Source organism: Neophocaena asiaeorientalis, unplaced genomic scaffold (genome assembly GCF_003031525.2).
Source record: "Neophocaena asiaeorientalis asiaeorientalis breed wild unplaced genomic scaffold, Neophocaena_asiaeorientalis_V1.1 scaffold322, whole genome shotgun sequence".
NCBI classification, from domain to species: domain Eukaryota; kingdom Metazoa; phylum Chordata; class Mammalia; order Artiodactyla; family Phocoenidae; genus Neophocaena; species Neophocaena asiaeorientalis.
The window spans coordinates 1,761,193-1,778,625 of record NW_020185329.1 but is presented as its reverse complement, the minus strand read 5'-3'; the positions used below and the strand labels follow the sequence as shown (position 1 = coordinate 1,778,625).

Below are 17,433 nucleotides of genomic sequence, written 5' to 3'. Positions count from 1 at the left end.
CTCTCATCTCGTCCCAGCCCACCCCTCCTCCTCCCCATGTCCTCAAGTCCACTCTCCACGTCTGCGTCTTTATCCCTGTCCTGCCCCTAGGTTCTTCAGAACCATTTTTTTTTTTTTTTACATTCCATATATTTGTTTTAGCATACGGTATTTGTTTTTCGGGGCTGCGGGTTTGATCCTTGGTCAGGGAACTAAGATCCCACATGCTGCAGGGCGACTAAGCCTGCGTGCCACAACTACTGAGCTCACGAGCCTCAACTAAAGCCCGTGTGCCACAAACTACAGAGCCCATGCGCTCTGGAACCCACACACCACAGCTACAGAGCCCACGTGCCCTGGAGCCTGCGCGCCACAACTAGAGAAGAGAAAACCCACACGCCGCAACTGGAGAGAAGCCCGCGGACCACAACAAAGAGCTTGTGTGCTGCAACGAAAGATCCTGCACGCCTCAATGAAGATCCTGTGTGCCGCAACTAAGACCCGACGCAGCCAAAAATAAATATAAATAAATAAATAATAAATCTTAAAAAAAATTATCGAGATATTTTACATGTTTTTTGTCCTTCATGTTTGAATCCAGTGTGTATTTTATACTTAAAGCCCACCTCAATTTGGGCTAGCTTTATTTCAAGTGCTGTGTGTGGCTAGTTGCTATCACAGATCTAGCCTCTTGCTGAGAGGACAACCTGGGGTCTCAGAATGTAGAAAGTCCTCCTTGTTGGATTGGCTCCTCCTGTGGCCAACCCGTGTTGTTGCCCTAAGATGTGCTTGCTCTTGAGTCACTAACTCATGTCCTGGCTGCTATTGTTTCCTTGGTCTGATGGGCTTAACTTTAACCAGGTTTCCTGGTATTGTGCCAGCTTTCCTCTGTGCTTCATTTCTATCCCTTCAAGTCCTTGCATGTCACTGTGCTATAATTCAAAGCTTCTATGGGCTAGGATCCCACGGACCCAACCCAGACAGGAAAAAACTGGCTTTCTCATTGTTTATTTGGAACCAAGAAGTAGAAAATTTTGGACATTTGTTTTCAGCGTTTCATTGAGCTGGAACTGAACTGAAACTCAGCTGTTTCCAAAAGGGCCTTCCAACGTGGAATGATTTACAGGATTCAACTGTTGGATTAAGAAGGCTGATTAGAACATGAATGGACCCTAAGTTTCCTTGCTTTGATCATTATCACTGGTTGTCTCACCCTTTGTTTAGAATCCTATTAGTCAGAGGCTATAAAACCTTGTATGAGGCTGAGGTATCTAAAGTACTGTGGGAATATTTCAGTAAGTATTCAACAAAGTATCACTGTGTAAAAGGTATTAGTTTAGGTCTCTGTCCCAAATCTTTGTGAATCCCAAAATAGACAGTCTTGTCTGTCACCATGGCCTTTCTTCAGTGTGGTGCTGCAATATGGCAGAGCTCACTTGCAATAACAAGTGTCCTGCAAATAATAGAAGTGTGCCATACAGATGCTTTCCCAGACTCCTTTGTAGCCAGGAATGGCCATACGACCCAGTTATGCCAAAAGGACTCAAGGGAAAGTACTTTTATTTTTTTAATAAACTATTTTATTTTATTTTATTTATTTTTGGCTGCGTTGGGTCTTAGTTGCTGCACGTGGGCTCTCGTTGCTGCGTGTGGCGAGTGGGTGCGCGGGCTTCTCATTGTGGTGGCTTCTCTTGTTGCGGAGCACAGGCTCTGGGCGAGTGGGCTTCAGTAGTTGCCCACTGAATGGGGGCTGTCCAGGAGGTAGCTCATGGGCTCTAGAGTGCAGGCTCAGTAGTTGTGGTGCATGGGCTTAGTTGCTCCACGGCATGTGGGATCTTCCTGGACCAGGGGTCAAACCTGTATCCCCTGCATTGGCAGGCGGATTCTTAACCACTGCGCCACCAGGGAAGTCCCAGGGAAAGTATTTTTGGAGAGCTTCTGGGAAAGATTTTTCTCCCTGATAAGAAGAGAGAAACGTGAGAGAATGACTCTCTTGAAGCTCTGGTTTCCTCCTTCTTCCTGATGTGGTTGTGATGTTTGCAAATAAGGCAGCTGTTTTGGAACCATGAGGTAACAAACCTGAGGATGAAAGTGAAGCCATCTGAGGATGCTGAGAATGATGATGGGTGGAAAGAGGTCACATCCTTGACGACATTGTTGAACAGCTACGTCGAACTTGGAACAGAACTTCCTACTTTTAGGATGCTGTTTAAACCACATTTTGTCAGGTATTCTGTTGCTGGCAGCCAAAAGCATCCTGACTGGTATGCATGCCTGATATTTAATGATATGTTCCTGTTTTTTGTTTCTTGGAAAGAAGAGGTTAGTGGAATACTCTTCCCTCAAACTTGTCACTTGGCATTTCTCATCCTCATCACCACACTCCTCCATCTACTCATTTACTTGTCAGTTCACCTCATAAGGCTCTTGTTGAGGGAAGAAATTTTGACTGTCTGGTGCACTACTGTAGTCCTGGTTCCTACTATGTAATAAATAGTCATTCAATAAATATTTGCCAATTGATGAATGAATGGGTCTGTCCAGGAAGTAGAATCCCTAGAATGTGGCTGTCGCCTAGAGGTGAGGGAATGAGTCAGGGATGGCACAGGGTTTCTGGCTTGTGCGGTTGGCTGGAGGGTGCTGCCTCCACCATGAGCCACCATGGGAGGGAGCAGAATAGTTGAAGGAGTTGGGTTTTGTCCTAGATGTGTTGAAACTGAGGGGACATTTTTGGCATGGTCCCTGTAGACAGTTGGACATAGGGTCTGTGTTGGAGCTTGAGAAAGATGGATTTGTGGAGCATGGGAAGAGAATGACCCTCTATTCCCATGGACTTCTCTCCATTCCCCCCTGCCACCACTGGAGTCCAATCCAACCTCCTCTCTTCCGCACTATTGCAGTGGCCTTCTAACTGGTTTTCTGAGTTCACTCTGATGCTTTTTCCCTTCATCATGCTGTAGCCACACTGATCTTCTTTCTCTCCTTGACAGCACAAATCTCCTTCCCATCTCAATGCTTAAAGGCCATGAGGACTTCTTCCACCAATAACTCTGCTCCCTCCATCCTCTACCTTCCTCCACCTGCGCAATTCCAGTCTATTTTTTAGGTCTCAGCCTAAATGTCATGTCCTCAGGGAGGCCTTCCCTGACTACCCCCAACCCCACCCACCTTTGTAGCCTCAGAAATTTAACTTTGTTGGAACACCATGGGTGATTTGCTTTTTGGTGACATATAATGTCAAATAAAACTTGTAAAGACTTATGTATCTGAATTAAATTATTAATTAAAATGAGAAATGTAACTATTGAGGATCAGAAACTCATGAGTGTGGACAAGTACATTTTTCCTCTGGAAGACAAATCTACACAGGAAGCCAGATAGCTTGTGCATACAGGACTATATAAGAGGCATTTGCTGCTTGATTAAATGATCATTAGCTAAACCATGATACCCCAGTGCATCTTTTTCCACCACAGAGATCTCCCTTGACACCTGTTCTTGGACCACCACCCCCTGTGCTGAAGACCCCTGCGTATGTTTGCCTCCAGATCCTAAGTTTCAGTGGTTGACCTGCTACTGCATCAGACGTAAGCTTGCTTCAGCTATGTTAACACCTACCTGGTTAATACTTAATAAGGTTAAGGTCAGATCTGGGAGTATTCTTTTCTTTTAGATGACTTTGCATATGTCTGCTCTGACCTATTATATATATTTCATAGTTCAATTTTAAGAGCTGCGAAAGCAGACTATTATAGGACTTATATTCACGTCTTTAAGAGTCTTTCATTCACTGTATTTGTTTAGATTCCTTCAAGATCTGCACTGCAGATTTTTTTAGCAAACGGAACTCTGTAGCTGTGAATCTACAAGCCTTCTAATGGTCTGGGGGGTTGTCAATGCACGTTCAAGAAGGATATTTAACTCTAAAGATTAAAGCTTTTTGGAAGGAAGTTGTTAGATGAGGGGGAGGTTGAACACAGTCACATATGTAAAACCTCGTTCTATACTTAACAAGCTTGAAAATATTCTTGCAAGCTTGTTTGTAAGAGGCTCCCTTGGAAATTCCTGATCTCCTGGAGCTTAACCTTCCAATCTCAACATATTCCACAGTAATCAAGTGTCTGGGTAGCAAGAAAATTGGCACCTGTAACTCAGAAATTATATAGTGTCTGGAGTCTTTAGCAAAAAAGACTCAAAACCTTCTCGCTGTTTTCTACCTCATACCAAAGGAGGCAGATCACTCTTGTAAAATTTATTATCTTGAAACGATAGGTGGGAGTGGTTTTGTTTTGACAGAGAGCACTCCAAGGGTCCGAGTCATTGTGGCTTCCTTTTGCTTCCTGTTCGGGCAGCTTTTTGAAACTGGTTGGACTAACTTTCAATTTTTAGTGTGCTTTCTTTCAAATATGCTAACCATGGGTTAAAGGAGGCAGAGACAAGCACTGGCCTTCACCCTCGGGAGATGACATTCTGAACAGTAGTTTGTCCTAGAACAATGACCTCTGAGGCAGGTCATGGCCCAGTGTCAGTCCTGATGGGTACCCAGGGCCTGTCTGGGAATGCATGGTAGCTGGCTCTCAGGATACTCTTCTCCAAGTGTTAGGAGAGTGCCCTGAACATCTGTAGCTGTCCTCAGTAATGCATGTTAATTCTTGAGTGAGGAGACCAATAGATAGTTGAGGGGATAACCAAGGGGATGGGCTCATAAATCTGAAATTGAACAGGGTTTTCTCAACTATGCATCTGGTGTGACTATGAAGTATAAGAAAGGAATAAGGATTCTAGTACATTGAAATATAAGCAATACATACCTATGTGTGTGATTGCTAATGTACATGACGGCTATAAAAGGCATATATGACTTTTAAACAAAATTTACACAAAACTGAGCTGTGCGTATAATTTATTCATATTCTTACATAGAAATTTGTCATACAGGCAATAGAAAAGAATATAAGCACTCCTTAGGAAAATCAATAAAATATTCACTAAAATTATTAGGATAATACTTAGCAACAAAAATAGCTTGAGAAAATGAATACTATTTAAATTAGACAATGTACAAGGTTTTAAAATGTTCCTATTTACAAGTCTGTGTGAGCACGTGGGAAAAGGGCATATGGTCAGCCTGCTAGGGCTTCCCTGTGAACACGGACTTGGAGACACTGAGAGGCTCTGGTTCCCTCAAACTTGCCCCAGGGTCTCCAGTCCTGGTGATCTTTGGTCTGCTTGCATTTTTGTACCCCCCCCAACTCTTATTTTACAAATTCCCTAACAAGGGAGATTTCAGTTCCAGCACTGAAAATTTAGTTTTTCCACAGGAATATACATGACTCTATGACAGCTGCAAAGTCATGGTTTCAAAAGGCTTTGGTCACAAGGTTTATAAATTGGAACAGTGTTTCCCTGAGTAAATGAAGAAGTGAACTTTTCCCTAAAATATTTGTAAGTTTACTTCCCTTCTTCTGTTTGTTCATTCAGCAAACTGTATAGTTGGCACTGAGTACTTCAAACCCAAATAGAAAGACACCTTTAGGATTCCAGTGTCATTTTCCAATTCTCCAAAATTTCGGAGCTTCCCACCGCCGTCTTCAGCATGTTTGGTTATAGAATCTTTATAGGATTGATAACTTACACAAACAAAGCAAAACAGGAGACTCCTTTACCTGTATTTCTCTTTTTTTTAAAAATAAATTTATTTTATTTTTATTTATTTTTGGCTGCGTTGGGTCTTTGATGCTGCACGTGGGCTTTCTCTAGTTGCGGTGAGCGGGGGCTACTCTTCATTTTAGTGCGTGGGCTTATTGCGGTGGCTTCTCTTGTTGTGGCGCATGGGCTTTAGGTGTGCAGGCTTTAGTAGTTGTGGCACATGGGCTCAGTAGTTATGGTGCACAGGCTTAGTTGCTCCACGGCACGTGGGATCTTCCCAGGCCAATGCTTGAACCCGTGTCCTCTGCATTGGTAGGTGGATTCTTAACCACTGTGCCACCAGGGAAGCCCCCTACCTGTATTTCTTTTTGATGGTTCAAATACCATTGGTTTCTGAGTGAGAATATTGTAAGCGTGCAGAAAATAGTGATTTTTTTAAAAGTAAGAATTAAACAACTTCTAAACACCCAGAAGCAATCTGGCATTAACCTTCAGTCTTTATAATATATAACATCCTTAAATGAATTGAAAATGTGACTTTAAAGGGCCCTTGGATGTTGATGATTTGGTATTTGACTCTCTGCTTTTGTGGCATTTACAAAATCAGTTTAGGTAGATTAAAGTAAAAATAGCTATCCTGAGTATTTTAGAAAAATGTAACTTTTTCTTTTTAATACCTAGGAACTGGTAAAGCCAGGAACTTCTCTTATTTTACCTCATTGAAAACAAATCTATCCTCCTAAAAAAAAGATAATAAACTACCTAAAAAATCCTTTGCAATATCCAAGAAAAGTGACAATACAGAATAATTTTGAAGGATGGGATCCCATTCTCCCTTCTGCAGCTCTGCCAGCCTGAAACAAACTGACCGTCTCCTGTAAGAGAATGTCACACACATGGGACAGCATGGAGGCGGTTCTGCTGAGGAGCTGGGGAAAGAGCTCAGTGATGGGCCCTGTGATGTTGACCACTGCTGTAATGTGTAACTTGCATTGATTTTAAGTAAGCCAAATGGCTTATCTGAGAATTCTGGGTTGACTTTGATTTTGTGACTCTGAATTCCATTCACTTAAGGCTTAGTTGGTTTATAGAGATTAATTTTTTAATACTGTTAACATCATGTGCAACCAAGCACCAAGAATATCAATAATTAGCTTTGGTCTTACTTCCTCTTTCTGGTGGACCATTCTGACTTTGTAAATACAGTACAGTCTCAGTGCCAATGCCCCACTGGGGTTTAAAATTCCATAGCCAGAGCACATCACCTTGATGTGTCTTGTCACTTGTTTGGGCATGTTTTGGAGTCTGAAAGAAAAATACAAAATGAGAAAAAGAACAGATCACCGATGGCTTAGTATGAAATTTGTTAGTAGTAAAAACAACAGTTTTGAGACCCTCGAAGTCAACTGGGGTAGTTAGTCAGAAATGACTTGTGACCATGGCTGTGGATGGGGGTTGCATTCACAAAGGGCTTTCAACCATCCTTTTCTTGGCTTGTAGGTAGAAGATGCGGTTTTCTTCAGGATAAGTGACTTTACTGAGGGGCATCTTATAGATGTTGGGGTTTTTCGTGGTCAGCAGGAGGAACAGTAGTGTCGCCAAACAGAAGGGCCAGGTACAAGACGGCAATCCGACCTGGAGCAAAAGAGACAAGTCACACATTCCATTGAGATCTTGTCGGAGGATCTCAAAGGAACCATGCTTCACTCCACTGTCATTCAGCTCAGGGGATGACTTGCTGGGGGCACTGCTCTGGACTCTGCTTGTCCCTGTGGAGACTGAGTCTAAGATCTCAGGACATTCTGCAGCTGAAATGTCAGCATGCATTCCTTAGTGTTGATGTATGTCTTTCCCTCCCTCTCATGCAGTCAGACATCCTACACTGGATGTGCAAACATGACACCTTGCTCCCAGAGATGACACTTCGCCAACCACCAATGGCTCCTGACCACTCATCAGGTCCAAGAAGCCACTTTTGATTAGTTCAGCCCTCTCTCCCCTTGACCTCTACCCAGACTAGGTCTTGGACTCTACTTGCTTTACTTCTTTTTGTTCCATCTCTCAAAAAGACTGTAAGCTCCTTGATGGTAGCTCTTCCTTCTGTGCATCCATGGCAACTCACACAATTCTGAGCACACACCATGTACTTGGTTAGGTTTGGCCTTATACATGGACCCTCATGGTATGATGGTACACAAACCTGACTTCACATCACATCTGGAAGAGTTTAAAAAAACACAGATGCCTAGGCATCATACAAGATCTACTCTACCAGAAATGCCAAGGGACAGGGCCTGAGGATCTGCATTTTTCAAAATCTCCCTAGCTGACTCTGTTTCGAAGCCTGTCCAATTCTGGCCCACAGGCCAAGGTCTGTGAACCTTTGTTGGGATGTGAAGGGCCCCACAAGCTCTAAGGCATCCCATCATGCCTGTAACAGGGCTTTGACATTCCACCATAAAGATACTGTGTCTCCAGAAGGACCCTCCCAGGTAAGCTCTCGAAGCTGCTGTTGAGAGGGCTAGATGCTGTCCTAACCCAGTGGCAGCCATGACCACATCTACATGGATAGAGTTACCATGAACCGGCCCTGCATCATCTGCAGTGGTCAGTGAGGAAGAGCACTGAGAGGTGGGGGACCCCAGAATACTCTGGGGATACTGGGCTCCTCAGGGGAGGGGAAGGACAAAGTCAAAGGAAGGAGAGAGAAGCAGGATGCTCTTAATGGGCAACCATTTTGGCTACTAAATAATTCAGCCAGGGACTTCTCTGGTGGTGCAGATGGTTAAGTCCATCTGCCAGTGCAGGGGACATAGGTTTGAGTCCTGGTCCGGGAAGATCCCACATGATGTGGAGCAACTAAGCCGGTGCACCATAACTATTGAGCCTGTGCTCTAGAGCCCACGAGCCACAACTACTGAAGCCTGTGCACCTAGACCCCATGCTCCGCAACAAGAGAAGCCACCACAATGAGAAGCCTGCACGCTGCAACTAGAGAAAGCCCGCACACAGCAATGAAGACCCAATGCAGCCAAAAAAAAAAAAAAAAAATTCAGCCAGGACATGGGTCTAAAAAAGTCTTACTGATGACTGACTGGGGATTAAAAAAAGATAAGGGGTATGAAAAACTGTTGGCTTAATTAAAAAAAAATCTGGGTCTTTAACCAACTATCTTTTTCCTCCCTTTTCTGATTTATCAACGAATACATAGTCCCAGTTTTCTGTTTAAGTGAAAGATATTCTAAAGTCAACTTCTTGACACTCAGAGTTAAAGTATGAACTTGATAATATATTATACACTCTAAATTTCACTCCTTTAAATCAAACAATCTGATATTTTTAGCAAGCCTGGTGATTGTAGTTTGGACTAAGGTTTACTGTGATGCTGGAGGGTAAGTGAGGACAGGTGGGTCTGGCAGATGGAAAGTAGTGGCTATCTGTCATGGATCCTGACCCAGGATGCTGCGAAAGTGGACTTCAGGAAGGCTTCCATATCGTTGAAAACTGATCAATCACACTGATGAGAAAATGAGATTAAAGCAAACTCACCACAGCCATCAGGTTGGACATGCTGGCTCCAACGTAGGCAGTGAACAGGGCTACAAAAAAAAAAAAAAAGGAAAGAAGAATGCTTGGTAGGTGCACTTTTCATTACAGGAAAGACTGCCTTTAGGTATAAATCCCTGGAATGTAAACTTGTGCGTTTCACCAGCGAGCCCAGCATCCTGGTTACAAGTATGAGCTTAGAGTCAGCGGCTCTGGGTTCAAATCCAGACTCCACCCTGTAGGAGCTTGGTGCCGCCTCTCGAAGTCCCATTTCCTCACCTGTACAAGGAGGTAATAGGAATCTCTCTCACGGGTTGGTGTGAGTGTGTAAAAAAAAAAAAAAAAGGAAAGAAGAATGCTTGGTAGGTGCACTTTTCATTACAGGAAAGACTGCCTTTAGGTATAAATCCCTGGAATGTAAACTTGTGCGTTTCACCAGCGAGCCCAGCATCCTGGTTACAAGTATGAGCTTAGAGTCAGCGGCTCTGGGTTCAAATCCAGACTCCACCCTGTAGGAGCTTGGTGCCGCCTCTCGAAGTCCCATTTCCTCACTTGTACAAGGAGGTAATAGGAATCTCTCTCTCACGGGTTGGTGTGAGTGTGAAGAAGATAATGCTTGGGCTTAGCACACAGTAAGTACTCAATAAAGGTAGCTTTTCTGTGGTACTATTTTGTTGCTATTATTGATAACACTTAAGGAAAAGTCTTCCATGGTAAATAAACTTCCCCATTATTTTATCCAAGCATAATAATTAAAATTAAACTTATGTTCCTTGAGACAGCATACAATCTCATGACATCTGGGATTCTCAGATCAATGGTTAGAATTCACAGTTCCAAAAATCATAGTGTATATATATATATGTAGTAACTCAGAAATTGGCAGAAACTGAACACAGACCTGGGATTCCTCCCCATAATAACATTTTCCCAAATACCATTAAGGTTGGCATATAGGTCAATGAATTAATTAACATCCTGTTTTTATTTACTTTGAGCACAAATTAGAGTAGGTAATTTGAGTTATATGTATGATTTTCAATGTAGAACAACAAAATCAAAGATCTCAACTAGCTAACTCAATTCCTGGCCCCAAGGGGGCTCGCGGAAGCCCTTAGGTTTCACAGAGGCGGCCTGAAGAATAACCTTCTTATGATGGCCACATGGTCACTTGGGCCAGCAGCACTCAGTGTTAGACACACTCATCATCTGATCCTCAAGTCCATCGAGAAATCACATCTGCTACTCTGGGGAGCTGGGCAGCAGTGGTGGGAGGGACCTTATGATCCTCCTTTACTTTACTATAGACATCCATCTTTTTATCAATATTTTATATTTTTATCCTGATAGTTTTTGTTCAACAGTATACCTAATTCTTTCACATCTGAATTGTCTCATGCTAATGGGAAAGGCTCATCTTTGGAAATGATCTGGGCTTCAAATCCCAGTTCTGCAATTTTGTTTGCTGTGCAACAAATCACTGAACTAGGAATCTAGTTTCATCACCTGTAAAAAGGCAACTTGAAGAGGTTTTTTACAGGGAGGTAATGAATCTCAAATGAAATCATATATTTTCACAAACAGCAGCTATAAACTCATCTCTGTCCCCATGGGTTGGAAGTACTGCTCTGAGGAGAAGGGTTAGAAGATTTTCTCTTTTCCCCCCATTTAGTTCATTCATTCATTCACTCATTCAAGAAATATTCACTGGCCATTGGCTAAGTAGAGGGGACACTCTGTCCCTTCTCTCCTGAGTACCAGCTTTTCTATGACACTCCCTTGAGCACGTGAGACCTTATTTCTCTCCTAGAAGTGCAATAGCTTAATACCTATTAACGTACTTTTGGTGCTCGAGTCTCATATTGTAATGCTCTTTCAATTCCCTGTTGCTTTTCTTTCTATAGTAAGAGTATCAGATTGTCTAAAAGTTGCTGCTCATCACTTAAGACTAGCTGGGTTGGGCTGGGAAAGCCTTATATTTGAGGTGAAGTTCTGTACACCATGGTTTGGAGGTGATGACCCTGACAGCATTCTGAGTAGCTGAGGGAGAGAAAAGGCCCTTCAGTGTGGAAGGGAGGACTGGATCCTAGTTCTTCATAGACAACGTCCCTCCCCACAGACCACCATGTGTGAGTCCTACTATGATAACCCAACCTGTAAGAAGAGATACAAAATGTGTTTACAGTTTGCACTGATAAAATAACAAAATTGAGGAGTTCCCTGGCCATGCAGTTTCTGGGTTAGGGACACAGGGAAGGCAGCTTTACCAGGCTTTATCAGTGACTCCGAAGTCCTCTTTCCGATAAAGCCATAGGAGCTAATAAAAGAGCACCTCTGTGATAAATGCCTGCTATTTATTTACCTTGGCTGACAAGGTTTATCTTTTGTTTGGCAGTATCGGGGTGATATGGGCAAGCATAAACTTGCTGTGCAATTTTACAGTGAGATTTGCTTTTTAAGAGGGACTAGAGGTCTGTCTCAAAACTTTATGTCCAAAGATGAAAAAGACAGTACCCAGTGTGGATGAAACAGGCACTCTCATATACTGTCAGTGGCAGGGGAAATTGGTACAGCCTTTGTGGGGTGCATTTGGCATCTATTGAAATTAAAATAGGCAGAGCTGGGATTTGGGCACCAGGGAGGGTCTGGGCTCTTAACTAATTCAATATACTGACTTAACCAGTATGCTCTACTAATAATGAAAATCTGATCTATCCAAAGGAAGGGAGATGTGATAGGCAGAATAAAGGCCCCCAAAGACGTCCATGTCCTGATTCCCAGAACTTGTGAATATGTTATCTTACATGGCAAAAGAGACTTGGCAGTTGTGATTACGTTAAAGATCTTGAGATGGAGGTTTATCCTGGATTAGCCAGGTTGACCCAATGTGATCACAGGGTCCTTATAAGAAGGAGGCAAGAAAGTTCTGTCCAGGGAGTAGGATGGAGTGTTTTCATTCTCTGCTTTATACTCTTCTGTATTGATTGAATTTTTGTTTGTTTTGTTGTTTGGTAAAATAGGCCTGTACAACTATAGAAGTATAGAAAGAAAATAATGATGATATCACAGCTTTGGGAAGCACACATCTGTAAACATCTTTGGCTTTTCCTTTCCCATAGTCTGTGAAGAGACCTTCACAGACCTTATCAGCAACACGCGTGACCAAGACAGTTTCTGCTTATCTTTAAGGATGTGCTCAGACTATCCCTATGCTGGCCCAGACCATGCTTTCTACCAACTGGAATTCCTCCTCTTACTTTTTAGGACTTACAGAAAAGCCACCCTTTCTAGGAGGTGCTTTTTGGTGATTCTGAACTATAATGTTCCCCCAGGGACTCACTCTGCACTGTAGGTGTTTCCTAGCTCTGCATCTTGTGGTCTCTGTGGGCTTCTCTCTCTTACTCACCTGGCTTCTGTTTTCTGTACAGAAAACCATCTGGGATCTAAAGCTTCTGAACCTCTAGCTCTTCCTAGTACTGTCTGGGTTGTACCGTGAGTGTTTAATACATATTTGCTGCTACTGCCAATACAGAAAAAATAAAGGTTTGAAACCTCAAACCAACCTCAGAATAAAAAGTCTAACCCAGGTGAGCTCAGGAGGCCACATAATCTGTTCCTACCCTTCTCCTTTGCCCTAAGCTTTAAACAAGTATGGAAAAATGAGCAAAAATTTTGACAGGACTATTAGGTGAAATAGTTATGTAACTATAAAGAAATTGACAAAATGACATGTGAATGGCAACACCACAGCAACCTGAGTTTTGTTAATCTTCCTAGAGCATCAGACAATCAAAATTGGATTAGGCCTTAGAAATCTTGTTCCATCCCATGTCCTGCCCAATGCAGGAACTCACTCTAAATCCTGCCTGACATGTAGCCCACCACTTTAGTAATGGCTGGATTGATTAATCTGGTGATAAAATGACTCTAGACAAATGTTTCCATGAGATTACAAAAGTTTCTGCATGTTCCAATATCCCTCCACCCCTTTGTCCCCAAGGAAGTATCATTTCCTTCATTCTAGCACATTATCTTACACACTTTTATTTGTGTTGAATTAGGGATGCCAGAAGCTATAAGTGAATAAGCTCCCCTTCCAATGGCCAGAGAAATCCATGGTAGCTTTTCATATCCAAAGGACTTGAGGTCTGTTTTCACCTAAGTGCCTGAATGGTACTAAAGGGAAGGAGAGTAGTGTAGTGGGCGTAACTCTGGAAGTTGTTAGCAAATGTGGATTCTGGACTTATATTTACCCCTAATGGATGCCTTTCCATGTGTCACTTTCTCTCTCTGCCCTTATGTAGAACCCCAACAGTAAAATGAGAAGGATGGAGTGGAGATCTCCAGAACCCTTTCTAGCTCCCATAGGCTGAGTCTGGCTAGAAAACAGAGGTTAGAAAGGATTCATATAGCAGTTCTCAAAATGTGGTCCCCAGAGCTACAGCATCAGCACCACCTGGCACCTTGTTAAAAATGCAAACTCCTCCCCCTACCTCTAACAATGAGTCAGGGACTGGGGGTGAGACCCAGCAATCTGGGTTTTAACAAGGCTTCCAGTTGATTCTGATGTTTGCTCCATTTTTGAGAACAGCTGGATTAAGGTGATTCTGTAAGGGCCCTTTAATACCACCTGATTCACCAGGAGAAACGACTCTATACTTAGCTTGTTTCATTTTAGTTTCTTGGGTCAAACAATTAGTATGAAGAACATAGGACAAGTCAAGTTTCTATCCCTCAACATACACATATTGTAAAATGGTTCTCTCATCTTCAAAATGAGTAATGAGGTAGACAGAGCAGACCCAAACCCTCCCAGAGAGGGGAGGCCAGTTGCCCTGGTCCCATCCTCAGCAGATAGCAGGGGGCTCAAACTAGAACTCCTGCTCTAGTTTCTCACACAGTCCTTTCTGACTGTTTGTCCTTGATGTTGATCCCATAATCATAAGCAGCCATGCCCCAGATGCACAGGATACTCACCGCAGGCAAGAGCCAGGAGGTGGGTTTGCCAGGTGAGCGCCATGAACATTCCTCCAATTGCAATGCAGGTTAGAGAGCTGTTGAAACCCCAGAGTCCAACGTAGATGTTCTCAAATGGAGCTGAGAGACTGAGTCCTATTAGGCAAGACAGGAGGAGTCAGAACTTCGGACTAAATGTAGGATGCTCTGGAAGGAGTCTTGGGATGGGGAAGTCATCCGAGAACTCCCACTGGTCCCTTGGAAGCAGACCTTCAAGAAAGGTCTGGGGTATAGAAGATGCCTGAGACAATGGATGGAGCAGAGGAGGCGCTCAGTATCTGGTAACAAGTCTTACACTCACCTGCTGCCATCCCCAGCAACGACCCGATCGCAGCATGTAGGCACATGAGTGGGGAGGAGAGGAAGACGGCGCCTAGGAAGATGCCCCCTGTCCACGGATTATCACAGCCATATATCTGACCAACACCCACAGGCAGGGACTTCAGTAACTGCAGAAACAATTTAGAAAATGCGGTCATTAAAACTACTGTACAGAAACTCATAGGGCACCCACAAACACAATGCGATGTCATTTTAGATTTAGCATATCTTATCTTCCAAGATCAGTGTTACTAATTTTTAAAATTCTCTCTCTCTATGGAAAAATCTCAGTCATTCTTCTGCTTTATCCCCAGAGATACACCAGCCCTTCCTTGCTGCGTGCTGAGCATGCCTTTCCGAGACCCTTCACTCACTGGCTCTACTGCTTGCACTGTCACCTCGCTTTGGTCGCTGATAAGCTCCCAGTGCTGTGTCACTGTTCCTCACTGATCCTGTGAGGATCGGCCATGCCTCCCAGTGAGGATGGCAGGGACCACAGCTCACACTTCTATTGCTTTCAACTCTCCATCAGTTCTGAGACCAATAAATCAATGCATCTCTATGGTCAATAGAAGTATTATTACTCCCATGTAATTTAGTTATTAGTGCTAAGGCCAGAGACCCAAAGTCGAGTTATCTTATCCACAACTCCGAAGCAATTATTGGCAGGTTCATGAGTCAGGACCATATTTACACTTCTGTTGTTAATGAGAACATGTATTAGATAATTAATTTTACTTGATTTTTAAAAATTTATATTTATTTATTTACTTTTTATGTTTTTTATTAAAATTTTTTTAAATTAAAAATTCTTTATATTTTTCATTTTTAGAGAGCTTGTATTAATTTAAACCAAGATATCCTTAGCTTATTCCAGTTATCAACAACTGCCAGTCCTCAGAACACAAAAATCCATGTAAATATCAAAATTCTAGCTTTCTGGCTGAGTTCTGAACTCAGGTAATGTGTTCACGGAGTGGCAGTTCCTAGGAACAAGGTACAGGGTTTGATTCAAGCTAACAAATGATAATTCCTTATAACAACACTTCTGGTAGGGCTAGGATAGGCATAATTAATTGTGTTAGTTCTGTTTTGACCAAGGCTATCACTGAAAGGGGCCCTCCCTACCTCCCATCTCACTCCTTCCACCTTTTGGCAAGGACCTTTGGGAGGCAGTGACTCTGATGCAGGGAGGCCAGCTTTGGCACAAGGAAGTGTCCGCTCCTTCCATGAATTAGGCTGGATCCAATGCTGGTTTCTGATGCTAGTCTGGTCCTTGCCCAGGGCACAGGATCATACTGTGAGTTTGATTCTAACCTAAGATGGGCCTAACTTCTTCCAGCCCATGCTGGATCTTCACGTCTACACAGGATCATTTCCTGTTTCTTCTAGACCAGGGAACTTGACACAGGCAGACTGTGTGGTCTTTTATCACAGAACTGGACAGCAGAACTATCCCTCAGGTATCCCTCCCCAGGGAAATGGGGATTTGATGAGATGGGAAATAAGTATGCTGATGTTGGAGAGGTAGTTCAGAGTGAGGAGAAGGACAAGACACCCTTTCCCCATGTCAGCACTGTCCACTAGCACTTTCTGTGGTGATGGAATATTCTGTATCTGTGCTGTCCAATACGTGCAGTTATTGAGCACCTGAAATGTGGCTAGTGAGGCTAAAGAACTAAATTTTAACTTTTATTTAATGTTAATTAACTTTACATTTAAATTAAAATAGCTACTGTATTAGATAGGGCAGTTTTAGATAGTTAAACTAATGCTATTTTTTCATGGGCAGTTCTGATAAATTTTTAATTTTCCTTCTGAGTTATTTCCAAATGCTCCCATTCATTTTCTGGGCAAGAAGCTAAAGAAAAGGCTACTTGAACTCCTCACATGTTTTGACTGCTCAGCAAAGAGGACAGCAAAAGGTATTTTATAACCTGATAGCAGAAAAATCAGTCTCTTGCATCCTAAAAAAGGTAAGGTTGGTTTTCTTCTGATTTCAAGCGTTTTCTTTTTCTTTTTTTAAATAATCAAGAAACCTTAAACAGATTTATTAAATAAACACCAATACAAAGAGCTGGAATTTGATTTGGGTTAACCAGGCTTTTAAAATTAGTGCTTTCTCTATGCACAACTGTGATGAAATACACAGCATACATCCTAGGATAGTGGTTCTCAAACTCTGGCCCACGTCACTATTATTGGGGGAGCTTGTTAATACAGGCTCCTAGGCTCCACCCCGATGATTATGATTTAGGGAGTCGAGATGGAGCTTGTATTAGTATTTAAAAAACAGTGATTCTTATGCCTCCAAAGCCTGAGAAATCTGAATCACTGTACGTATTCTATGAGATCCACCATAAGAAAAAGCAGAATAGAGAGCTTCTGCAACAGGATCTAACAGTAAGCAGCCAGTTCTTTTGATTGGAGGAGGTAGGTCAGGGACGACTTAACACCAGGCTGGAGGCCCCTGCCTCAAGGGCTGGCCTCCATCATACCCCACAAATAAGGGCCAAGTTTGAAATAGAGTGTCTAAATTTCAGTGGAGATATATTCTGGAGTTAGCACTGCAGATTTTAGGAAAAGAGGAAGAAAAATTAGCTTTGACCAAATAGTCATTTAAAAAATCCCTTAGAGCCCAAAGCTTTGGAGTAGAACAAATAAGCATTTAGACGGCAAGAGGAAGGCGTTAAAGGACTTCCTGGTGGTCCAGTGGTTAAGACTCTGCTCTCCCAGTGCAGGCGGCCTGGGTTTGATCCCTGGTAAGGGAACTAGACGCCGCATACGGCAACGAAGATCCCGCGTGCGGCAACTAAGACCTGGCGCGGCCAAATACGTATTTTAAAAAAAATTCTTAAAAAAAAGAGGAAGGTGGCAAGGTCCCCCCAGTGCTGAGTCTCTATAAACTTCTGATGCCCATCA

At 42.8% G+C, this 17,433-nt stretch overlaps 1 protein-coding gene across 3 annotated transcripts in view; it reads right to left on the bottom strand.

The window, feature by feature from the left end:
• Nucleotides 1-6,000: 6,000 nt before the first annotated feature.
• SLC14A1 (solute carrier family 14 member 1 (Kidd blood group)) overlaps nucleotides 6,001-17,433 on the bottom strand; it is a 23,401-nt gene continuing 11,968 nt past the window's right edge. For 2 of the 3 annotated variants that reach the window (XM_024734717.1, XM_024734718.1), the window contains exons 8-11: nucleotides 14,492-14,639; nucleotides 14,152-14,286; nucleotides 9,178-9,227; nucleotides 6,709-7,263 (exon numbers count right to left, since the gene is read on the bottom strand). In XM_024734717.1, the coding sequence (XP_024590485.1) occupies nucleotides 7,090-7,263; nucleotides 9,178-9,227; nucleotides 14,152-14,286; nucleotides 14,492-14,639 (507 nt within the window). In that variant the 3' untranslated portion in view covers nucleotides 6,709-7,089. Of the gene's footprint in view, nucleotides 7,264-9,177; nucleotides 9,228-14,151; nucleotides 14,287-14,491; nucleotides 14,640-17,433 lie in introns of all 3 variants that reach the window. The other variant, XM_024734719.1, reaches the window with a different exon arrangement.